At 31.8% G+C, this 26,452-nt stretch overlaps 4 protein-coding genes across 7 annotated transcripts in view; 2 read left to right on the forward strand and 2 right to left on the reverse strand.

Annotated features, from left to right (window-relative positions):
• On the forward strand, positions 1-1,973 carry LOC149906031 (uncharacterized). 2 transcript variants are annotated; one of them, XM_090105448.1, is made up of 4 exons: positions 1-142; positions 434-602; positions 874-1,088; positions 1,330-1,973. In XM_090105448.1, the coding sequence occupies exons 1-4, from the start codon at positions 1-3 to the stop codon at positions 1,971-1,973; spliced, it is 1,170 nt and encodes a 389-aa protein (XP_089961574.1). The 2 variants fall into 2 exon arrangements, with proteins under 2 accessions (XP_089961574.1, XP_089961575.1); XM_090105449.1 differs by having other exon boundaries at positions 1-136.
• Positions 1,974-4,492: 2,519 nt separating this feature from the next.
• Positions 4,493-13,773, forward strand: LOC149906032 (multicopper oxidase 3-like). The gene is made up of 9 exons (XM_090105845.1): positions 4,493-4,764; positions 5,284-5,631; positions 6,301-6,514; positions 6,829-6,992; positions 9,889-10,040; positions 10,294-10,495; positions 10,873-11,067; positions 11,920-12,058; positions 13,229-13,773. The coding sequence occupies exons 1-9, from the start codon at positions 4,641-4,643 to the stop codon at positions 13,458-13,460; spliced, it is 1,770 nt and encodes a 589-aa protein (XP_089961971.1). The 5' UTR covers positions 4,493-4,640; the 3' UTR covers positions 13,461-13,773.
• A 106-nt stretch (positions 13,774-13,879) lies between these two features.
• On the reverse strand, positions 13,880-16,046 carry LOC149906033 (lectizyme-like). The gene is made up of 5 exons (XM_090105059.1): positions 15,992-16,046; positions 15,574-15,722; positions 15,082-15,233; positions 14,473-14,687; positions 13,880-14,254 (listed from the first exon to the last, which is right to left on the reverse strand). The coding sequence occupies exons 1-5, from the start codon at positions 16,044-16,046 to the stop codon at positions 13,881-13,883; spliced, it is 945 nt and encodes a 314-aa protein (XP_089961185.1). The 3' UTR covers position 13,880.
• Positions 16,047-20,747: 4,701 nt separating this feature from the next.
• The window catches only part of stw (laccase), a 54,532-nt gene continuing 48,827 nt past the window's right edge, over positions 20,748-26,452 (reverse strand). Inside the window, exons 6-9 of one of the 3 annotated variants that reach the window (XM_090105488.1) lie at positions 23,763-23,958; positions 23,286-23,498; positions 22,784-23,014; positions 20,748-22,486 (exon numbers count right to left, since the gene is read on the reverse strand). In XM_090105488.1, the coding sequence (XP_089961614.1) occupies positions 22,320-22,486; positions 22,784-23,014; positions 23,286-23,498; positions 23,763-23,958 (807 nt within the window). In that variant the 3' untranslated portion in view covers positions 20,748-22,319. Of the gene's footprint in view, positions 22,487-22,783; positions 23,015-23,285; positions 23,499-23,762; positions 23,959-24,626; positions 26,137-26,216; positions 26,430-26,452 lie in introns of those variants that run through there. The other 2 variants (XR_016457067.1, XM_090105489.1) reach the window with 2 other exon arrangements.

The raw sequence follows: 26,452 nt of genomic DNA on the forward strand, positions 1-26,452 counted from the left end.
ATGGGTCTCTATCGTTGTTTAAAAGAAAGTTTCTTGGAAACTAAGTCCCGATTGAAAGGGAATCGAGTTGATAATTTGATTTGGCTAGTGAATGTCGTGCCGAAATTGGCTGGATTTTCTCTATACAAAGATAAAAGTTTTGGTAATCTGTTATTGACTATGTATAGAATTGATGTTTTTAATACTTATTTAATATATTGGCATTTTACTTAATTTTAAGTGAAAAAAAAAAACTGCATGATTCTATTACACTTTTCATGTATGATAAACATTTTATTTATATGACAATAAATAATATTTGAACTGTTATGTGCTGTTATAATACAAATAGATTTTCCCTTTTACGCACGGATGTGACCGTGGCGGTTTGTTGGTATTGGTAATCGGAAATCAGAGTATCAAGGTTGAGTTTCATATTCTATTATTGCAATAGCACCATTCTGGATCGTCCATTTGTCTCTACTGTTCTACGTGTATGGCGTGGGCAGTGTGGTCTACCAGGCAAAGTACGCGGAGGGAGCTGGCGACTTCATCAAGAGCTATGTGAACATCTCTATTTTTGCGCTTACCGTTAATAATAGTTATTGGTTTATCATGAAAAGGTAAGTATGGATTATAATACTTTGGCAATGGAATTCCGACTATTGATATTACAAACCCAACTAATATTACAAATTTGGATGAAAAGTGGTAGAAAATTGTTTGAGACCAGAGAAAGGACGTAAGATGAGAAGGTTTTATTAAAAAAATCCCACGGGAACAGAAACTATGCGGGTTTTCCTTTGACTACGCGGGCGAAACCGTAGGCGGAAAGCTAAAAAGTAGGTAATACGTAAATAGCAATAAGCCCATGATAATATCTTATTTTCACAGGCCTCTACTCAAGACTGTTTTGAAGCAAGTAAATGAAAATGATACATTGACCCGAGAAACATTGTGTCTCACGAAAAAGTATGAGAAACTTCTCTCAGTCGTGAAAATAATTGTATTTATTTTTTATGGATTCAACTTAGTGGATGCATTTTTTATTTACTTACCTCATCGCGTTGATGTTACTAATGATTACTACTCAATGACACCTTGTGTTGGTAAGCAGGAAAATGTTTTAAAGTTTTTTTCTATAGGTATATACATATTTACAAAGTCAAGAATGATCTAGAAACATTTATTCAAATATTCTATTGGAAATTTGACTTATGACTGAATGACTATTTAGGTACTTTACAGTATTTAAGCTAAAGTAAAATTTATGTTTAAAATAATATGAGTGATACGGTAAGATTGTTTCCCGATAATTTAGTTATTATATTGATCAAACTTTATTTTCAGGATTGGAACCCCTAACCGCATCACCAAACCGGGAAGTATGTCTGACAATTCTTTGCCTTCAGGAATTTTGTATAATGACAGTAGTTCTGAACTATCAAGCTCTCCTACTGTTCCTCATAGCTCACACGGCTGTCATGTACCAAATGCTATCGGAGGAGATGTATCTACTGGACATCCCTGTATATGACCAATCTCATAATGATCTGGTAAAACAAAAACTGCCAGCACTCGTCGCTCGCCACGCTTTGACCGTGGACCTTACATACAACCTAAAATCTTTATACAGCGTACCTCTCGGAGTCAACTTTGGTTCAAACGCCGTGTGTATCAGCTTATTTTTCTATTTACCCCTCCAGGAATGGGTAAAATTTGCTCCGATATTAATATATTGCTTTCTTGTCTTCTTTTTGTACTGCTATCTTGGTCAGAAATTGATAAACGCTTCAGAATCGTTTGAGAGATCAGTGTACGCATGTGGCTGGGAAAAGTTTGATCTAAAGGAGAAAAAGATAGTATACCTTCTGTTATTGGAGGCTCAGAAACCAATTCAATTGTTAGCAGCCGATATAATACCTGTAAATATTTACACTTTTGCAACTACATTGCAAGCGATGTTCAAATTTGTCACTGTTGTTAAATTTTAATCACGTGTCAGTTATTGTCATTTCAATAATTGTTTATTTTGTAGTTCGAACAACTGTTTATTTTAAAAGCTAATTACCAAAGCACAATATATTATCATTTGTTGAAATTCTTCTTTTATTTGGCCTTCGTATTTGAATTTTGAATATTAATAAATTCACAAACTTTAATTTTTGTCTTTGATTTTCTTCATTTAATGAAGATGACTTAAAAATAAATTAGATAATTATAATGACATCATGTCATAATCGCTATTACAGTCTAGCATTTTCAAACAACACCATGAATTGCTTACAAGGGATTTTCAGAAAATGCATAATAATTGTTATTTGGTTCAGAATTTTCCTATATGTTAGATAATATATAGGAAAATTCTTATTTCCGATAGATTAAATTATACAATAAATATAATTCAAAATGATATTTCACTATTCACTACTTTGATATTTTTTTAGCAACAATCAGTTATGATCAACACAAACAAAATCAGTTTTTTTGGCGCTATGTTTGTTGTTTGACTTATCTGCCCTACATGATACGGGTTAAATTATAATTATAAAATATATTTATTACTGATTTTGAGTTTAAGGCGTTACCCGGCAATTTCGACTATGTTCAACCTCTATAAAGTCTGGTACAACATAAAGCACAATACCGAAAAAAATATATAAAATAGGATGGTCTTTGATCTTTAATTGCTCGCGAGGACTTTTTTCCAAAGTTAATAGATTTCTAGAAAAAAAATGTGCCGTGGTCATCGATTTTTCCGCAAATACTCTATAAACTTCGTAACCTGCTGACTTAGAGCTCTGAAAATTTTATGTTTAATAAATTATCAGTTACACACAGTCCCTGACGAGGATTTTTTGTTTCACTGATTGGTATCTTTTTAAATACAAAATGCGAGGAAAAAAGAAGGTGAAGCGGGAGAGGTTTGAGATCCGTCAAGTATGGTCAAGGTTATTAGCGCATGTATAAGCCTTAATCCTTACCTTTATCCTTTTCAATAATATGATTTGGAACGCTTTCGGTTCGCTCGGCGTTGCAGCAATTAGTGTTCTTTGTAACAAAGGCAAAACTAATATACGAAACTAGCTGATAAACTACAGATAAAATCTTTGGTAATTGGGTGCTTTTCTATTGCGTTATTTCATAACTTGAATTAACTAAACTATTGTATTGACAGTTTATTAGATTATCTCTCAGTTCCGAAATATATTTGGTAATTATTGCATTTTCTGAAGCAAAAAGATAAATTCGTATTTTATCATCCTACCATCACAGTATCATCATATCATAAAGTAAGTAAATAAATAAATAAATAATATGATTTTCTAAAAAAATAGCAACATGTATAACTTTGCACTACTTAAATCCACTAAATAGAGCAACTGCTCTACATGCGTTTTCTATACAATAATAATTCTTTTCCTCTTTACCCTTGTCCCAATAAGCAACGCCAGTATTCTGTAAAGTATGTGCCTATTTTACAATATAAATTATAAGGTACACATTACGGATCAACTTTGCCAATTATGTTTTCTTAAATACTTTTTTATTAATGTTTAGATGTCTTACCAATCATGAAAATATATTTTGTCAGAAAAAAATGAAAGTTTACATACAGAAATAGAATATAATGTAATTTCAATAGAAAACTTCGCGAACCCTCCGAAGACCGAACGTACAACTTATCTATACTAATATTATAAAGCTGAAGAGTTTGTTTGTTTGTTTGTCTGTTTGAACGCGCTAATCTCGGGAACTACTGGTCCGATTTCAAAAATTCTTTCGGTGTTAGATAGCCCATTTATCGAGGAAGGTTATAGGCTATATATCATCACGCTACGACCAACAGGAGAGGAGCCACGGGGGTGAAACCGCGCGGAGCAGCTAGTGCTTGTATATGTATGTTTGAACAACTGGGATATATTTCGATCATTTCTATGTCGCCATTACGTATTATATAATATTTCTAAACATACGGAACTCGCAATGTTTTGCCCTAATAATGTCAACTCGGGTTTCAGTTAAGAAACAAAACGAATCAGCTCAAATCTCTTCTTCGTTTATTGGAGCGTTATATATATTTAATGCAGTTAAATACCTTTATTTATCTATATTTTATTTTTATCATTTACTCACATGAGTAGAATAATGTATTATTTACATACAAATAAAAATATTTTATTTTGAGCTCAAATGAATTATAAAATATTTCGTAGCTCTACTTTTTTTTTTAAATTTTCATGTGTTTATTTTTACCTTGATATTAAATTTTCTTAGTGTGGTTTGCAATATTATATATTTTGTCATAAAACAAACATAAAAATTATAATGGTCTAAAAAACATTTAAATAATGTGTATAATATTTATAAATAATATGTAAAAGAAGTTCAAACTGCATGTGTATTAAAGAAACACACGACGAAACTAGAAAGGTATTTCCTCGCTTCTGAATTCAGCCCGTCTTGGCTTTGCCTTGTTTGGCGCAGAGTGTGGCGCAGAGTGAGTCAGAGTCGTCGGAGGAACGACACGTGTGTACCGGCATACCAAATATTCATTTCATTTTTATATTATCTGTTATCTGTTTTGTTTACATACATCGTTCATAGTCAGTACCATGCTCATGTCGTTATAGTTCTATATCTATAGTGAAGTTTACAATATGAAGTTGTTTGTTTTTTGGTTTTTTGTTATTGCTAATATAAGCAACAATGGTAAGGCTTCTTTGGAAAGCTTCGCTCCGACGAGTGATACGATTTTTCTGACCGATACTACACAGAAATCAGGTGAGTAATAATATATGTAGGTATTTGTTTTTATGCAGTCTCGATTGAGTTAATTTTATAATCTGAGAAAATAATAGATTGTATTAGCAGAACCAAAGGAAATTAATTGTATATATGTAAATAATTATAGATAATCGAGCAATTTATTTATTTAAAATAATTAGACCTATAAATAAATGTAATTTAAGGGAGAACTAAGTATTTACTTCAATTAATAGTGAAGGTCTCCTCCAGGCTGCACTATTGTGCGCTCCAGACATCCAATTTACGCCTATTTTCTTTATAGCGTCTGACTAGCGATATAATATAAGTCTGTCTTTCTTTCTTTTTGCTGTATTCTTCAAATAGGTAATGCCTAAATATTTCAAACAAAAGACTCTTGAACTCCGCCTTCTCAATTTATAAATCAGCAAATCAAATGTCCCGATTCAGCAAAATTATATTTTGCCTTGTTATTAATTCTAATGTCCGCAATAGCCACAATATTTACGGACATTGCAAAATACGAAACCTTTGCAGACAAATCATGCCACCGACCTTGCAAGTTCAACGTGAAACCTCGTAGATGCTATTATAAATTCGACGTGGAGCCTTCACTACAGGACGATGGTCCAGCGCTTACCATCAACGGTGTGAGCCCAGGACCGGCTATACATGTGTGTGTTCATGATATAATTATTGTCCAAGTTAAGAATAAGATCCCGGATCAAGATTTAGCCATCCATTGGCATGGGCTGGAACAGCGCGGGACGCCATACATGGACGGTGTTCCCATGATCACGCAGTGTCCTATTACTTATGGATCTACGTATAAATATGCGTTTAAAGCGTCGTCTCCAGGAACATTCTTCTATCATGCTAATTCAGGTAATTTTCACATAGGAATACGAATTATGAACTCTATTAGCCGACAATGGTAACTTCCATTTTTCTTAAAATATTGAATTGGTTAAAAACATTATATTATGTAATTAAAAACATTATATTATGTAATCAAACACATTGTCCCTACTATCCGGTAGATACTTAGCGTTAATTTAGTAAAATTATGTAAAATGTACCGAAGAAAGTGAGATATTCGCGCTAGAGAAAGTAAATGTGTTTTTGATTGTTTGTTACATCTTCATCTCACAATTTTGTAACTTCGTGATGATGCAAGTTGGAATCACAAATGCCAAATATAAGAATTTGAATTTAGGAACCTTATCAGTGTCTTGAAAAAACTGTATTTTGGTTCATATTATTTGAGATATTGTGTGATGTTAATAAGGATTATTTGTAAGGTTACTCTGCTTTTAACTATTTTATCTTTATTTTGAACGAAGATATTAAAGAAATAACATTGTATATAATCGATGTTTTCCTTTGAAAACTTGTTTCCACGAATTTACGTCACTAGACAAAAAAGATGATAAATTGGTATGTTAATTTTTATAAAAAAAGTTATGATTTATGGCAAGATTACATAACGAAAAGCAATAACATAACAGTTTTTTTAGAAGTTAATACATCTATAGATTAATGTTTCCTTTCTAGTGGCTCATCAAAGCGACGGTGTCTATGGCAGCCTGATAGTAGACCAACCACAGCCTATGGAGCCTCATTCTTCTCTATACGACTACGATAGAAGCCAAGAGCACACTCTTATAATCGGGGCGAGGTTCCCAGAGCTTCTTTCAGCAAGTTTGAACGTAATAAACGACATACCACCTAGTAGTCTAGTCATAAACGGAGACGCCAAGGGATCTAAGTAAGTTTTAAGTTTTAAAGCGATAAATTAGTTCGCAATAGATAAATTTGGAGTTTAAAAATTATTGAACTCATATGGTACATTAACGTAGATGTTGCAAGCATAACTTTCACATGTAGGAGAGTGGATTGGACTGCATTATGTTCCACTATGATAACACAATATATATTGAATACAAATCCATTGCTCAGTTCAAAGCTATACCAACTCGTAGACTATATTGGTACCTATATACCATAAGGTACAATAACTTAAATACCATATATTAAAAACTAACTGTCTGACTGTAAGTTCATCTAATCTATATTTTGTAGATTATTCGTAATGCAATCATACGGCTATCGATTGCGGCTCATAAACGCGATTGGGATCGAGTGTCCCATAGTGGTCAGTATTAATGACCATTTGATGACGGTCGTGGCGAGCGACGGGAAACCCGTCCAACCAGTCACTGCAGCTGCTGTTAAACTTTATCCTGGTAAGGCATGAAGTTTATGTGATATAATGGAAAAGTCAGGTCAGGTCAGGTGTTTTTGATTTAAATAATAAACAGGTATTTTAAATCCACGGGAGCAAATGTAAAAAAAATATATCCCGTCTTCAAACATCATCAGAACTATTATTGATCAACTTTTAGAACCTATGAAAGGTTTTACTTTTTAGAAAAAAAAAGTCATATTTAAAATGAGAGATACACGATGAATAAAACATGCTTTGGTCTAATGACTAAAAATTAAATTGGTTGGTCTCGGTGCGGAAAATTTCATTCAGAATTCATCCAAAAATTATCTCAATTTAAATATATCGAGATAATCATGAACGTTCATGATATTTTCAGCATGATATTTAAACTGGTTCTTGACAAAATCGACAAATATGAAGCAAAACTTGAATTCTTTTATTACATTCTGCTTTTGATTATTCATATATTATGATATTAACACAAAAGGTCAGGTTACGGTCAGGGTAATTGGTTCAATGAGTTGTTTATTTTTTATTTAATCATGAATAACCAATGTATACGAGAGGTTAATGAGGAGTACCTAATATAGAGAAAAAATATGTTAAGAATTGAGAGCTGCCGTTATTCTGTAGAGGCCATTAAAACTAAGATAACTTATGTAAGAATATTGTATGGATCAATAACAAGCGAAACTCAATTAAATTGAAAGGTTACACTTCCACCTATGGATTGTCATTTTAAGAAAAACATTAGGATAAAAATTAGAAACACTATGTTTGTAAAATGGTAAAACTTTGGTATTGAATATTTATGACGTTAAAATATAAGAAGGCATTCATCTATCGACGATACATTAAAAATATTAAATAATATTAACGAAATGTGTAACGTAAATTAAGAGTGGGTCAAGCTTATTTTCCTACTCATACATATTATGTCATTATCTTATTGTTCATATATTATATGGACACTAAAATGAATTAATTTAAATTGATGCTGAAACGAAATGTTACGTATGGCGTGTTACACGAAGTCATATTTCAGTTTTGAAACGGCTTTACATTATGACATTTAGCTTGGATGAAGGAAGTGAAAAATTACGTAAAATCTTCACCTTTTAAACACTTTTAGTTCCTCGTTAACATGATCTGCCTTATAAATAATGATTAATTGACTATTTAATCACTTGAATGTATTGTACGAATATGTAGTTGTCATTTCATTAAATTTTACGCAGAATAATAAAAAAAAGATGCAGTCAAGAGACTGTTTATATAAATAGGTTTAAAACCAGTGTGACATTTATCGCTTCTCTTTCTTTTTCTAGAATGTACCTAATTATAGTTTTTAGTTCTTTTTATTTAGTTAATAATATAATAATAATAACCTTAAATATTACGTAATATCACAGGCAACGTATAAATTTATTAATATTTTATAGTTAAGACTTTATAGTTAAGACTTGCAAACACTAAAAGTAAAGAATCACTGCTTTAAAAATCTCAATTATATTTAAAAATGAAAGTGGTATCTACGTCACGAGATATTACCGACAGTGAAACTTGTAACATCATTTTGATGACTACAGTCCAGTAGAGTCATGCTGTTTTTCTCATCTCAGTATTGTAAATTGTTATACTGTGGTTAAGGTACCTCAAAAAACTAATAAGCATTTTATATTGCGGTTATGCCAATATTAGATCCTTAATTTGAAAGAATACAGGCTATGGAATTGAACAATATAGAGCTGTTTTCTATATCACCTATTTAGTGTTTAATTTTAAACTAAATTAGTCAGCAATGGTTAAAAATATAAGAGGATTGTTTGAATAACTACATTATATAATGCACAATTCAATTTACGAGCGAAACGATTCTTAATTTTTAATAGTATATGTACACTAGCGGTCCGGCCCGGCTTCGCCCGTGGTACATACCTATGAAAAATAGATGTTGGCCGATTCTCAGACTTACCCGATATGCACAGAAAATTTCATGAGAATCGGTCCACCCGTTTCGGAGGAGTATGCAGACTAACATTGTGACACGAGAATTTTATATATATATAAGATATATAACACTGTATATCGACATGGAAAACATTTTCTTCTTTCAAATTGTTTCCAAAAATATTTTACATAATGTATTTGTACACATACCATAAAGATAAGGTGCTAAAACAAAAAAGGTGTGCACAAAAATTTCACCTCGAAAACAGTGTCAAATGTTTTAAAAGGTAAAGGGTCACAAAAAGTTAATAAGAAATGTACAGAGAAAGGTGTTGTCTTATTGAGTACTTGCACTCAAAGTTTAAGGCCAAGATAGTCACAAACCAGTTACGCTTTTACTCTTCTCAATTTCACTTTCTATAATATTACTATCATTATTCATGGTTTTCTTGCGTTGCATGTTTTATCTTTATAATTCCTTGTCACGTTACATAATCTAATTATATACCTAGCTGTTATAAATATTGTTTTGGCTGATTATTATTATTCGACGTGTAAACAATCGTTGTCGAATAACAGTTATTATCTGCAAGGTTTTAAATAGGAAAACGAAGTGTCAATCGAAAAGTATAACGGCATTATTATAACAATATAATACATTCAATAATGCAACCATTATACAATATAACCAAATTCATAAGTTCACTTTACATATAACTTGATTGAATAGTATTAGGACTGAAAATAAAACAATGCATTGAAACTTCATTTCGATAATTCGTTATTAAAATATTCGATTCGATCTTTATACTCTATCATACTGTATCTGCTACCTGACTTAGAATAAATCCGAAATAACGCTGAAACAAAGAAATAAAATATATTCATAAAGTTCATATGCATAAGTATGTCTCAAAATGTCATCTATACATTTTTTTAATATATAAATAAACAAATTACAGGTGAACGAATGGACGTCGTCGTTCGCGCCGATCAAAGAAGTGGAGGCTATTGGCTTATAGTCACAGGAGAAAGTGCTTGCGATAGTTTGAAAGCTAGATCTATGTTCATTTATTCTGGATTTAACTATACTTCAATGTTAGAAAATGTGCCGGTAAGTTTTTTTTAGTATGACGTGTTAATTGTGGCTAAGACTTTTATAGTCAAGCTATAAAAAACAAACTGTTTTTTTCTTTTTCTGTCCGTCGCACATAAACATAAATATTTAAGCATAATAATTATAATTAACGTATAAACTCCTTGTACGATTTTTTTGTATGTAAATTAAATTATGCGCTAATGTGAATCCACAATAACACAATGTGCTTTAAATTGAAAAGTATTCATAAATTTCAAATATTTTTCAGAATACCGAATTGAATTACGATATTAGTAATATAATCACTGGTCAGAAGCTTTTATCTAACAAAGACGCAAATTTCCCAAATAAAATAAAATCATTTTACCTTGGCATAGATAAAAATGCAATTAAGGTTAAAGACGAAGATTTAGACTATCGGTATATAAGCGATGCTCTACCAAAGAAGCCTTTATATCCTTCAGCATTGTGTAAGTACTTTTAAATAATTATACTCCATATTAGAAAGGTATATTTGAACTTTGATTTTACCTTGATCTTTATTTGACACAAAGTGTACCTATCTGCTTTTTTTGGAACAACTTCAATCTTCATACATATTTATGATAATAAATAATAATATAAACGTAATTGTAATTTAATAAAAACAAATGAACATGTAACCTTTAAATAGGTTTCTGTTATTTTTTAACAGAAAGGTTTATTTAGAAAAGGTTCTTATTGGCCATGATATGTCAATGCAGAAAAACCTCATGTGTAAAAAATATTTTCGTTCCAATCACATAGCTTTTAGTGTAGAACTTTGAATGTACCTATTATTAATTAATTAATATTATTCATATTGCAGCACTCATAGATAGTGTAGTCCAAATTAATCGTAAAAACTTCTTGTTCCCTAACGCACCATTATTATTGAAACCACGTGATGTCTTCAATCACATTGTCTGTGATGTGGGAGCTGAAGAAAAGCACTATGATGTACAATGCCTGCAGACTTTGAAGACTGCCAATGAAGAGGTGGAACTCATTTTAGTTAATGAAGGTAATTGATTACTATTTTTAAGTTAATTAATATAATAAAATAAAACAACTTAAAAACAAGCTTATACTCATGAAAATATTTTATTATCACGGATTCTAGACGAGTGTACAAAGTTTGAATTTAATCTGTCTGATTAAAGTGGGTCGAAATCGAGTCTAAAGGTCACTTACAAACTTATAAAAACGTGTGAAAAAGGTAAAAAATATGTTAGATCTTATTTTAATACCGAATTTATAAAATGTAATATACCTAGGATTATAAACTTTTCTTAGTTTAATTCTATAACGCACAGATTAGAACTACGAAAAGGTATTTTGTGACCTAGCTAGGCATAAGTTACGAAACAATTTCCGTTCACTCAATTACTTTTAGCTCAACATAAATTAAGCGAGTACAAGTAGTAGGAACTTTTTGTAGCGATGCTTTTTATAGATTGTTTCTGCATTACAAAACGAAACCATGAAAATTTAACGGTACATTCTGTAAAGATACTTTCTAAGAACAAAAAAAAAGTTCGAATAGAATCGGACAACGCGTTGAGCCCCTTTCCCAAGAGAACCATGCTGATTGCCTAAAGTGGTATTCTTATAGTCTATGTTCATCTTAAAAACTCGAAATATGAAAATTTCATGTGCACGATATTTGTTTTTAGATTCTTTTGGGTTCGGGGTTGAAAATTGTAGGTAGGTAATGTGCGTAAAAAATGTTTTCGAGATGACTTCAATGTACCTTTCTTTTATTGGTCTTACCTTTAGTCTTTCGGTCACTATTTTAATCGTTATTATACCATTTATAAATTATTAAGGATTCTATAATCTACATCATTTAAAAATATTTTTCATACATTTTCAGGTTTCAACAGCAATGACTCTTATACTTTTCACATGCACGGCTATAGTATGCATGTGGTTGCGTCTTGGCAGAGTCCAGCAGGACTCCCTCTATCGAGAAAAGAATTTGAGAAATTGGACAAAGACGGTCTTATAGTTAGGTAAGTCTTGAATAGAATAGAATAATTTGTTTCTTGTCTTTTATAGTTTTTGTTTGGGAAAGGGATATTGTGATAGTAGATGACATTAATTTGAGTACTGTATATCTGATTTTAACCGTAATATGTATATTGTAAAGGCCACGTTATGAATATTCTCAAGGCTCTATTTCTATATTCACTAGCAATAGCGCCATCTAGTAGTTATTTATGGGTAAATAGCTAAGTATATTGCAAAACCATCTAAATAATAATGATTAGTAACTATGTAATAATAACAAAAACCTTGATTGTTTTATAGACTACAGGCCCGTGTTGAAAAAATTATGGGTCATTTGACCCACCAGGTGACCTATCTAGAACGATATAAGAGCATAAAATAATAAGATTCAGCACTATGACGTCACTTGTAAGCTGTCCACCTGAGTGCAGATGAGAATTCGAAGGTTCAGGTAGAGATTTTCTCCCCTTGTCTCCATGATTTTTGTACGGCGTTGCGGAATAATTGATTTAAAGTAGTATAGAAATAGTATGACACAGATGCCGTACAAAATCAAATGACCAAATTTACCCCGGCAACTGTCGAAAAATAAAAATAAATTCCGACTTTGTGGACCACCATTTTTGTACGGCATCTGTGTCATACTATTTCTATACTGCTTTTAAGCCATTATTCCGCAACGCCGTACAAAAATCATGGAGACAAGGGGAGAAAATCTCTACCTGAACTTTCGAATTCTCATCTGCACTCAGGTGGACAGCTTACGAGTGTCGTCATAGTGCTGAATCTTATTATTTTATGCTCTTATATCATTCTAGATAGGTCAGGTGGTGGGTCAAATGACCCATATTTTTTTCAACATGGGCCTGTAGTCTATTATAATGTCAAGTAGATTTTGATAATGTTATGTTTTGTTTTGTTTTGCAAACATAAAAATTAACAAGTTTTAAATATATTTAAGTATAGTGTTGACAATTCTTACTAGCCATCTCTTTATTACATAGCATTCCTTCCTGTATCTTGCTTTCACATATTTTAATTTTATATAATATTATCCATATTTTCTGTTGACCTGACTGTTTATTTTTCTTTTTTTTTATTGTAATGGCAATAAAACTGCCAAGGACTTTACAAGCCTTATAACATCAATACAACACCAATTAACATTTCAGAAACTTGCAAAACCCGCCAATTAAGGACACAATAGCGGTACCGAACAAAGGTTTTACGATCGTAAGGATCAACCCAGATAATGGAGGGACCTGGTTGTTTGAGTGTAGGTCGTGCAGCCTTACATTACCTGTTGCAATATTAATTAACACACCCATATCAATACCTAAGGCAGTGGTTGATACGTTACCGAGTTGTGGCAGTTATAAACCAGCAGATGTATTACTTCACTGAAGAGATTGACTTTTAAGTGTTTGTGTATGGAAAGAAAGTGGAAGAAATTTAAGGGTTACTTACAATAATTATAGTGACAATTGCCTATACGTCCTATAGCTACTATGGAATAGTAAAAATACAGTTGTAATATTCTCAATCGTGTACTGCACAATTTTGGAAATCGTATTTATTGTATATAGTTTTTAAGTTTAAGTATTGTAACAGGTGCTTTATTTCAAAGGCTTGTTATTTGTAAATAAGGTAGTTATAAGTTGTATTTATTTTGAAAGTGTGATGATAAGTATACGAAATAAATGAGTAAATACCGAAATCTGTTTTTTATTTTCTTTGTTATTTCCATTGATGAGGTACGTAATATAAACACATAACAATCGTAACAAACTTATCTTTTTACAACTAATGCGGGTACATCAAATTCTACGCGAGGTCAATATATTCATGAATAAAATCTAAATATTCAGAAACTCTTGTGTAAACAGTAGGACCACCTTTTATTCCACATGGCGAGAGACCCCATGAAACAATTCCAACAATTTCGGGAATTTCATTTGAATCACTAGCGTTGAATCTATTGGGTTTGGATTTCTTATCATTTTCTATGTAGTTATCATCATAGTTCTCAGTATCCTCGTAATCTGTTGGTTTTGGTACCATTTGAACTAATGGTCCGCCAGAGTCTCCGTTGCATGCAGCGATGCCTCCAGAAATAGGTCCAGTGCAAATGTGTGCAGTAGGGTCCAGGGGATTACCTTCATTTACATCCTTTACTTTATCAATGGCATCATGGCAAGCTGAAAATGTAAAATAGGAATAGATTATCTAGAAGTCAATACTTTAAAAGGTTTCAATCTATGAGCATAATAATGAAAAAAATGTTATTGGTAGATGTAGACGTTTTTTTTATTTAAATGCAGTTAAATTTATCTTGCTATTATGAGAATAATTTTGTTTTGTTTATTATTCGAGTAATAGTCGTAAACTAACTATGTATGTACATTAAAATCATTACCATCATAAGAAAGGTGTTTCACTTGTACTTCCTGCAACCTGCTGGGCAAATCTGGTATAAACACTGTCGTGCTAAGAGCTCCCCAACCAACTAATTTCATGGCTTTGTTCTCGAATTCATCATAGTATTTGGGAAGACTTATTGGTTGCACTTCGTTAGTGAAGTAAAATGGCAATCCAAGTTTTAGCACAGCTATATCGTATGGACCTATGCCGCTGTAAAACAAAAAGAAATTCTTTGAGACTATTGGAATTAGAGTAGGTACTCAATATATAATTATCGAGATACATCTTACCAAATTGCTCAAACGGGATTAGAGATAAGAATTAAGAACCTATTAAAGGTACCACTTTAAATATGAAGTGATGATATAAACGTAGTTAAGAGATTTTATTCATTCTAAGTATGTTTATGTTTCTCATTCCTTATCGACTATTATGTCGTTCTAGAATGAGAAGAGAAATAGTTTTAAGGATGATATAATATTATTTATTTTTATATATTTTTTATAATTGTCAATGATTAACAAAGGAGCATATTTTTTATCATTATTTTAGCATAAAAGACGTTAAAACAATTTAAACAATTGTAAATCAATTTAAAACGTACCCAGCATAATTTGGATGAGTGATTCTTGAACGGACTGTTCTGATTTGTGCTTTTAATCCATAGTCAGATACATCGTGAGTTCCAGCGATAGCATCCATCGGCATCCAACTTGTCAACCATGAGTCAGGGATACAATGTGCTGCTGTCACGACCTGTAGATCAAAGGCCGTTTCGACAACTTTTACAGAAAGCAATCCATCAGATAATTATTTAAATTATAGTAAGGTTGTGGGTGTAATTAAAAAAGCCATATATTTTTATTCATAAAAATAATATCAAGATAGCGGAGTATAACAATATATATATAAGTCTATTATTATTTAATCTTATATGTTAACTACTTATGTTAAAAATCAAAAGTTAACTTGAATGGAAGTTATAATATATCTTGCTGTTTCGACCCCAAAAAACAGATTTTAGTCCTGAAATTTTCGTTGAGGCAGTTCGTTTTTAAACTATTTATTGTAGGTAAAATAAGTTTATTGGACTTACCCAGTTTTCATTCAGAATACTACCACCACATATATGCGCTCTTAGCCACAGAAACCTTAACTGTAACGACACCAAGTATGGGTGACTGTATGGTTTAGCCTCATGACCTCCAACTATCCTTGGTTCTGCTTCAGATTCGATTATTGTTGCTGAAATTTTTAGAGAATTAACTTTTATTCTTATTGCTTTGTCTAGGATTTTTATGGAGAAATATCTAATCGATGGAAAACATTGTGTTAAAAAAACGAAATTGATTTTTATTCTGATTTGGTACTTATTAGTTTTGTATATGTTTGAATTTTCTTTATTTATTTCTAGGTTTATGGTCATTCATTCAATTTGTTATTTTTACTTATCTATCACCACAATTGTATCAATTTTGTATCCGTTAGTTAAATCACTTATAATTGATATTAACCTGATAATACGAAACTGCACTTGGTTAAAAATAACAAGTTCACTATAAAGTTCATGGTGCTGTAGACACTAATCGCTCTTACTCACGTTGTCATTGAGAAGCGCGCTTTTATCATAATGTATGTAATTATGGTCAGATGTTTGAAACCTATTTGTTATTCAATAAATATTCGTCTTAAAATTATAGCTTGGTATGAACAAAAGCTCTACGTTACATGTTTTTCGCCAAATACCGATTTATGCTTGCATTTGCAAATCGGCAACATGAAAATAAATTGGAAATTTAATTTCCCTGAAATTTATGAAAACATCGAAAAAGTGGGTCTAACTTTCTTAGGCAATTTTTTAATATTATATTACAATGCCTACCCTCCCTTGTTGCAAAAAAAACTCAGGAAGTACATATTTAACTGCAAATACGAGTAATCACTACATAGTATAAAACAATGTCGCTTTTTCTGTCCCTATGTCCCTATGTATGCTTAAATTTTTAAAACTACGCAACGGATTTTGATGCGGTTTTTTTTAATAGATAAAGAGATTCAAGAGGAAGGTTTTAGTATATAATTTATTATATTTTAGACAAAGCGGGCGAAGCCGCGGGCGGAAAGCTAGTTGAATATAATTTACAAAACTTTTATGCAAAGCAAAGGCAACAGGCAAGTTTCTTGAAATGAAACGTTGCCTTTATTTTTTTAAACATTTCCTTTTTATCATAACAAGATACATGACTATTAAAAATATATATGAATTTAGGCATCAGGCTTAAATATCTTTTTAAATATTTATAAAATTTTACTTTTAGAAATCAAATTATTTTATACCTAGTTAATATTTCAGTGTTAGGTTAGTCTCTAGCTAGCCTAGCGAGTAGTTAGATCGTAAAGTATCTAGATTTTGCTCATAGTTCAATCACGTACCTACATCAGCTCTCATAAAAATAGTATCGTAGTATCTTTAGTTAACTCATAAATCATAATTTGGATGTATTTTTAGATATTACTTCCACTTGTATGAAATTAGTCATTGAATATTATTCACTGGCATATGAAACATAGATTATTTAAAATCGAACCGTATTTTATCACCTCTGACCATCAAATTCCAGGCAATCCATCTTTCGAGTCACTACGCTTTAAACCTTATACCTTAAAACGTACGGGTTATTATAATACTGAAGCAGGTCAGCTATTCAGTTAACAACGCAGTAAATTCATAATTCATAATTCATTTATTCAGCAAAATAACACATAAAGTTACACATAAAGTTAATATCATAAACTTATTTGAAAAATTATACAATAAAAATAGGAGGAACTCCGGTATCTGTGTTAGTAAAAACTGTGCTACAGACACCTGCGCCCACCCCTCAAATTAACTAGAAATGACTATGTTATTTCTAAAATTAAAGATTAAAATTAAAATTACAATTAAAATTAAAATTACAGTATATATTAGAATTTCATTACATTGGAGATAAAATTACAATTAAAATTAAAATTAAAATTACAGTATATATTAGAATTTCATTACATTGGAGATAAAATTACAATTAAAATTAAAATTAAAATTACAGTTTATATTAGAATTTCATTACATTGGAGATAAAATTACATTACATTACAATAAACATGAGTGTGTGAGAGAGTATGTATGAGTGTGTGAATGTGTGTATACGTTTGTGTAGAATGTGTGTGTGTGTGTGTGTTTTTTTTATGATCTTTACAATAATAGAGCTTCAGTGTCCTCATATGATAGTTTTAATAGATATTCCTTTAAAATCGGTTTTATTTTATTACAGGTTAGAGAGTAAATATTGAGAGACTTATTTATTTTGTTATATAAAAATGAGCTACCAACATTAAAGTGACGTTTGGCCAAATCCGTTCTTACTGCTGCAGTCGTGCAGACAATATAATTCCTCCGATGCATCAATATATTAGGATTAAATGTAATTGTTTTGTGTTTTTTTAACATTGCATTGAAAATAAAAAGTTTACGCACAGATAAGAGTTGGCAATCATTATACAATGAAGAGGTGGAGTAATAGTAGGGCTTACACAACATAACTTTCAACAAGGCTCTTTGCGTTCTTTCGAGTGGAAGTAGTTTTGTTTTGTGTGTGTTGCCCCATACTGTAATACAATACGTGATTAGCGATTGACCTAGAGAGTAATAAACGATTTTTAATAATTTAGTATCACTCACTAGTCTGAGTTTTCTAATAGGGTACATGACTTTTCTAAGTCTAGTTGAGACCATTTGAATGTGACTACTCCATCGCAGTGTCGAATCTATTATTACTCCCAGATATTTAATCTCAGAGACTCTCTCAATTGAGTTACAATCACAGGTATCTGATTGCTGCAAGCAATTATGAGCCGTAATTGAAAATTCGTCATCAGGTATTTGTGACAGATTGCTAGCAAAAGTAACGAATTTAGTTTTATTGACATTAAGGGTTAATAAGTTTCTTTTCAACCACAACATTACTGTTTGTAGCGCGGCTTCTGCATTTTTGTGGCAGCTATTCCAAGAACTACCGTGAACGATCAAGACTGTGTCATCTGCATAAGAAAGTATTTTAGCGTTCGTAATGGGCAACTCACATAATTCATTGACATATATTTGAAACAGTGTCGGTCCTAGAACACTTCCCTGTGGGACGCCATAAGAAAGAGATTCTTCAGAGCTAATATACTCGTCGACTTTAACCAATTGAGACCTATTCTGTAGATAGTCCTTAAATACTTCCAATGCTCCTCCTCTAATTCCAACAGATTCCATTTTGTTAATAAGTATGGGAATAGACACAGTGTCAAACGCTTTGGCGAGATCAAGAAATATAGCTATAGTTTTGTCTCTGTTTTCTATATTTCTTGTGATAACATTAGTTAACTCAAGTACAGCATCTTCCGTCGATCGACCTCTGCGAAAGCCGTATTGATTGTTAGAGATGATATTGTATTTGTTCAAATAGTTGACGAGACGTTTGTGTAAAAGTTTTTCAAAGATTTTAGATAATGACGAAAGAATAGATATTGGTCTATAATTTAGAATGCTGTCTCTGCTTCCACCTTTATGTATAGGTCGAACAATCGCCTTTTTGAATACTGAGGGAAAGGTCCCTTTATCCAAGCACAGATTAATAATGTGAACTATGGGAGAAATTAGGGCTTTCCTAGCTCTTTGGATAATATTGGCTGGAATGTTATCCCAACCAGGAGCACTTTTACATTTAAGGCTGAGTATTGCAGATTCGACTTCACAGAAATCCACATACAGAAGTGCCATCGAGTTTAACTGTGTAACTTGAGAATTATTCTGAGAATTATCATTATTATTAGTAGGCTTGTCAAAACTATTCACCAGTATTTTAGTTGCCAATTCCTTTCCAATGCTCACAAAATGGTGGTTAATTTTATTAACTGCCATATTTGGGTCTTCGTCAATAGCCAGAATGTCTCTATTATTATTAGATATTCCACCAGTACTAGTTATCTTTTTTATAGCATTCCACGTTGCTCTTCATGTGCTAAATTAATATTTAGCCTTGTACATAATATTTAAATTTCGACACTAATAAAGTTATAAGAAACTTTCAAGTTAAATGTTGTGAACTACATTCCACTCTTTTTGCAGAAATCCTCACAACTACTCAACTAACTCCGTATCTTTTTTTGACTATATTATAAAATTTATTACGGGTTTTATTTAACATATACATAATATTATATTCTACATAATTATGCGCTAGGTCATGTTTTATTTATTAAAATTCATGTGACTAGAGCTCTAAGAACAATTTGTTTGTGCTTCAGCAGTAGGTATGTCGTCGACCGTCGTGCGTTTAGATGGCATACTGTGGTACCTAACTAATAATTTAGCTAAAGTAAGGCAAAGGAAAGGAAGTTTTTGATTTACTGTGAGTTACAATGAGTTAACTGTAGTAAATTCCAATAAAACATTCCAATTTTTTTTTTACAATTTGATCAAACTTTATTAATTATTTTGCATACCCCGTCGGAAATAGTTTTTCTAAATAACAGTGTAAACTGTCAAAGTCGAAAGATGACAAAAAAGACAGACACACAGAACGACTTTATTTTTATTTATGCTATGAAGAGATGACATTGTTTCAAGAATATCTGTAAAAACCTGAAGTTATTTAACCTCGGAATATTACGCGTGAATTATGTACATAGCTTGCGCATAATAAGGACGTTTTTTCATGTATTTAAGCAGAATCTATATATTTTTTTGTATTTAATGGGATGAAAATTAAGTCTATTTTTTATTTTTAACTAGCTTTCCGCCCACGGCTTTGCTCTCTTTGTTTGCCCCTAATAAATAATATCTGTAGTTAAACCTTCCTCTTGAATAGCTCTATCTATTAAAAAAACTATGTAGATTGTAGGCTTGTTATTTAGGCCATTCTCCCATTGCGATACGCACAGGCGATTCAAGTATCCTGCAAGTCTCGGAGACTAGTCGCCGCGGAATATCTCACATACATTGTATAATTGTGCGAGCCTACATACAAATGTATGAGAGATACTCCGCGGCGACTAGTCTCCGAGACTTGCAGGATATGTACTTGAATCGCCTGTGCGTATCGTAATGGGAGAATGGCCGATCTCTATGATTGTCGGTGACATTCGTTCTTGTAGCTGTAAATAAATTATAGACATGCAATAAATTTATTGTAACCAAATTGTTACAATCATCTTTTGAACGTTGACAAATAAAACACAAAGTGAATAAAAATACAATATTTTATTGAAATTGACTATTACTCACTAGTAAAAAAATTCTTTTCGACGTGGAAATTTCATTTATTATCACGCTATTTAATATAATTTTGACTAATATTACAATAATACATAACTACATACTTATAAATTATATTACTTATACTAACTATAGAGAATCAGTAAAATAAGCACAATATAATAAAGCTTTAAAGATTATAAATAACACAAAATTGAGGTGAAGTTCAACATTGTAGTAGTTGAATAATAAAAAAAAGTTTTAAGGGATTTTTCTGTCATATAATAAATATATTTGATGCGGACCAACCACAGCAGTATACTTTATTTTAAAATATTACTCTGTGTCAATATAACACGCATTCCACTTAATTTCTATACAAACGAGACGAACAAACTTTTTTCTTAGTTTTTGAAGTGAAACTTCTTTAGGCGCGTTGAGAATAAAATTTCAAGGTTGCGTCAAAGCAATACCGTCACGTCATGGAGGGCGATCGTTATGGTATCTTTGAATCTTGGCAATAAAGAATATAGAATAAAAAAATTATTTATGATTATGAAGTTCGCCTCGTTTGGATTGAAATTAGTTTAACTTTCCCGGAATGATGATTTAGCGAAAATAAATGAAAAAAAGTAGATACTTATATGTTATAATATAATTTGACTGTGGTGCGAACTAAAAAATATAATAAATGAGTGAAGCTAGACATTAAGACCGTAATAAATATTATTAAAAATATTTATTAGGATCGCATCTAACACATTTGATGGTCTTATTATACTTTCTCTATTCATATAAAATGCAATGAATAATAAATATCTTCTTTGTATTTTTCCACGCCGAAATATTACACACTGCTGAATTTCGTGTAAACATAAATAATATTCTTTAAAATTACATACTATAATCTATATATTAATAATTAGTAAAATGATCCATATTTATTCGAATGTTCACCCATTTCATTAATTATTTTACATAAACTTAATATAAATAAAACTAATATTTAGTATTTCAAAATCTTGGGTAACATTCGGATAGAAATGAAATTTAAATATAAATACAATATAAAAACCTAAGATGATATTTAAGACGTAACTAATACTTTAATTGCCGTTTCATAATACTTTGTATCATTTAAAAGTTTGAATATAAAATATTGTTTTGATGTCTGTTAATATTCTATAGCCTTTATGTTATTTTGGTTGTACATAAAACAAAATTATATCTAAAGCATTAAAACTTATTTATGCGAGTTCACTTAATTATTATGTACAAAACTATAATACAAAGATGAAACTGTTAAAATGAAACGTTCTAATTTTCTACGCCTAGAAAAAATAAAGAGGAGGAAGGAGGAAAAAAGTAACAGGAGCTTTGGTTTTCTAGGTGTAATTTGTAGTTGTTCACATTTTTACTCGTATTAGTTGGTCGCATGTTGATATTTTCAACAACAAAATAAATTATGGCAATACTTGACGTTGAAGTTTAAATCATGCCGCCGTACATTTGATGACCTAACTAAGATATTGTTCGGTTCTAGGAGGAAATGCAAGTGGCTAGTGTATTATTGGATAGTAGGGGGGTGTTATCGATGGCAAATGGTGGCCACAGCGGGGGAAGTTCGGCGGCACAGGCGGTAGGTCAGATTGCGTTCCTATGTGCAGTATTAAGTTCATTCCGATGACGATGTGGTAGATGAAGTGACAGTGGAACAGCCAGTATCCTGCAAGATAATTATTAAGAATTAAATAACTGAGACAGTTATGATTGAAACGACAATTCAAAAGTATTAGGTACATAATATAATCTTAAACTTAATAGATTTTTGGTTCATAATTAAATGAATTACTTTTAATGTAATTTTGTTTACTCACTTGAATTATAGGTAACTACGAGTAACTAGTTCTCAGAATTCTGATCGACAATTTGCAAATCGAAGTAAGTAAACGTAAGCATTACAAATCAAGTCTTTAATTATGCAAAATGTAGCATGAAATATGAATTTACTCATGTTTAATACCTGGATTATCAGCCTTTAATCTTAATACGACGTATCCGTTATTAGGCACCGCGAGCGTGTCTTTGAAGGGCGGTAGATTGTACTGTCTGTGTAATAGGCCTTTCCTGTCTAAATCTAGAGCATGCTTGAGGTTGATTTTCTTAATGTTCTTGTCCGGAGATCGACCCATACCGATCACGTTGTATGGCGTCCCGTGAAGATGGAACGGGTGAGATAGATTCGGGGATTGCACTGTAATTAGAGGAAAATATAATATTATAAAATATTAACATAATTTTAAACCCGCTTAATTTTCATTGAGAGTGCTAGATTTGGTACTTGGTTCTGTTTTACAGAAAGTGGGATAGTGGTAAGGTCGAATACTTCTTACCTTTCCTATTTAATAGAAAATAGTAATTTTAAATAAATTGCAAAAATTATACTTTTCCATTTTGCATATGAAAAAAAAGCGGTTCAGAATTAAAATTACATTTTATGAAACTATGTACTCTATGATATTTACCTTCGTCCACAAGAACAATTTCCACAATGGAGTTCAAAGGGACATCAATCATATGCGTGCATCTACAATCAACGGGGCAATCTTCGGGTCTGTTATCTCCGTTACAGAATATCTCTGGTGGCAATTCGTGCATTTGGGACAGTGGCGGGGCTGGAGCCGCCGTGTATGAGATTTCGTCAACCAAACTGAGCACGTGGTCTCCACCGGGAGCAACTAAAATGTACGGAATATTGGTTAGATTCTGAACCTTCATATTAAACTTTAAATTTATAATGTTGAAGATCTAGGGTAACTTATTTGGAAGAAATAACTTCCAAGGTGATGACGGTGAAGATGTTGATACTCTAGTTTAAAAGAAGATATTGAAACAGTAAATTTTTGGTGTCTAGTTTTACAATTTTTAGGCTATGGAAGATTGGAGAGTTATATAATTTTGAACTTTAATAATGAGAATTATTTAGTATAAGAATATCACACCTAAATAGTTTCTGTATGTGTTTTCCTTAAATAGATCCTTGGGCTTGTAGAAATGGAAACGAAACGGTAGAAAGATCTTGACATCAGGTCGTTCTTGAAGGATATCTTTGTCCACAGGTTTTGCAGATTTCAGATTGCTGACGCACACAGCGTCATTTCGTTTAACATCGCATATCGCATCTAGAGGATTTAATACCTAGAGAAAATTGAATATATTTAGAACATTTCTATGAAACGGGTATTTATAAGCAATTGAAAGAAATTAAGTAAGATAAAGATAGAAACAACAATAAATATACAACCTGGATTTACACCACTGCATGTTTCACCAACAATTTCAACACCCAAAATCTTTTCTAAAGATCTACTACTACTTTAAATAGCTACTTGTGATTATTATACACTAACTACAATATATTCTTATATTTACTGTGTCTTAAAGTAAAAAGGAAGGAAAGGATTCGGAGCTGAAAAAGTTTATAAATTGTATAAAATTCATAATATTTTGATGCAATTTCCGTGGCTCTTAGTTAAAGATGCGCTTTATAAGAGAAAAGGCCATGTTAACCTGTCCAAATAGTGTACTCGAAGAGTAAAGTGAAAATAAAATAAAGTTTATTTATGCACTTTCCAAAATCCGAAAATCCTTAAACTACTCAATATGTCCGTTTGCGGTAAGAAGGTGGATGTTTTTTTAACAAATCTTCTTAAAAACGATGTCGTCTGGGTTGTCGAAGCGTTGAACATAATTATTAGGTATGTCAGTTAATTACCGATACTTCAGCGATTTATAAATTATCTACACGTTTATAGCTAATAAAGTTAACGATTTATTGCATTACACAGGTTTAGTAACGAAACATGTTTACTTTATACATTTATTAAATGGTACAAAAAATTTACAAATTTCTTAATATTATAAAATGTTATAAATAAACTCTTGCAATCATTACACCGTCGTCTTAAGATACAAGAATTTTTGTTTTTGTTTTATTTTATTTTTCGATGCCAAGTTTTCAATTGGTTACAATTAGATTCGTAAATAATAAAATACTTATTATGGTTATAATGGTAACTCAAATGGTAACGTATAGGTTCCTATCTTTTATCTACATTCACACTTTAACACAGGTTTGAAGAAAATACACTTTACACAAATATATTATTTTAAAGTTATATCGCTCTCCAATAGTATTTTGGTTTATGTGTGAGTGCGATGTTAAGAACAGTCTTCAAAATGTAGATATGTGGTGGCAGTGCACTTGGGTTTACTAAGCGTTATACAAACGTATGTGTATTTACAGGTATTGCGGTTTGTATTTATTTACAATTACTTTAAGTGTATTGCATGCTTGTTAGTTATTAATAATATATTAATTCCCTAATTATTTACATTGACGCGCATAATATCCAACCATCCAAACATTGCTTTTCAGTTATATCTCAATGGTATCCATAAAACGTTAAATAATAATCTAAATTGTACTTTGAATGGGAATTCACTCTTGGATTATGGTGATGATTCAATAAGATACTCAAAGCAAATTGGACGAATAATATTAGCACGACAATGTAATATTTGTTAGTTTATAATTCACAAAATTAAATAAATATTGTTGGAAAATATATAAAATGGCAAGTACATAGGACAGACGTTCATTATGATAATAGGAAGATGTTTTGTACAATTGAGAGCCTCAGAATCTGTCGAGGTGATACATCGATGCAACTTTAACAGTATCACCAAATATTGCATAAAATAAAATACACTCAGAAATAGAATCACCTTTTAAATAAATCACTATCTTTAAGAACTTCAGTTGAACATTCGAATACATATAAAACACTATCGATGGAGTCGAGCACTTCGAGTCCATCGAACACATCACACAAAACAAACATAAAATTACACTTAGTTAACGTAATGTCAACTGGTTTACCAATGTTGCACGTCTGTAAACTGAAAATAGTTTGTAGGAACCCAATTAGTTGGCGGTAATCGGAGGAAGATGGTCCCCACACGTGGGGAAGTTCGGCGGCACTGGCGGCAGATCGCCTTGCGTGCCTACTTGCAGTACTACGTTCATGCCTATCACTATGTGGAAGAGGAAGTGACAGTGAAGAAGCCAGAATCCTGGGTTGTGAGCTCTAAATCTCAAAATAACGTAGCCGTTGTTGGGAACAGCGATGGTATCCTTCGCCGGAGGCAAGTCTCCTTGCTTCAAGTGACGCTCCAGTAAACCTCTCCTATCGAGGTCGAGAGCGTGTTTCAAGTTAATCTTCTTAACGTTCTGGTCAGGTGACCGTCCGATACCGACCACATTGTATGCATATCCGTGCAAGTGGAACGGGTGAGATAAGTTCACGATTTGCACTGAAAGTGAAATAATAATTAGAAAAATTTGCATTGAAATGAAAACCAAACTGATATGTAATCTTGTTATTTATGCATACCTTCGTCTACAAGAACGATTTCTACTACCGCGTTCAGTGGGATATCAATTTTGTGTGTGCACATGCAGTTTTGTCCACAGTCCGCTGGTCTATTGTCTCCGTTACAAAACTGATCGGGGTTAATGTCGTCGAACTGACTGATAAGGGGAGCAGGTGGGGACATATAAGATATTTCATCGATTAAACTGATAACGTGATCTCCTTGCGGGGCAACTGTGAAAGTTAACACTCATATT

The sequence above is a fragment of the Colias eurytheme genome, chromosome 9, assembly GCF_061535395.1.
Source record: "Colias eurytheme isolate Ceu_HAF_F1 chromosome 9, ilColEury1 Martin Lab GWU primary, whole genome shotgun sequence".
Lineage (NCBI taxonomy): Eukaryota > Metazoa > Arthropoda > Insecta > Lepidoptera > Pieridae > Colias > Colias eurytheme.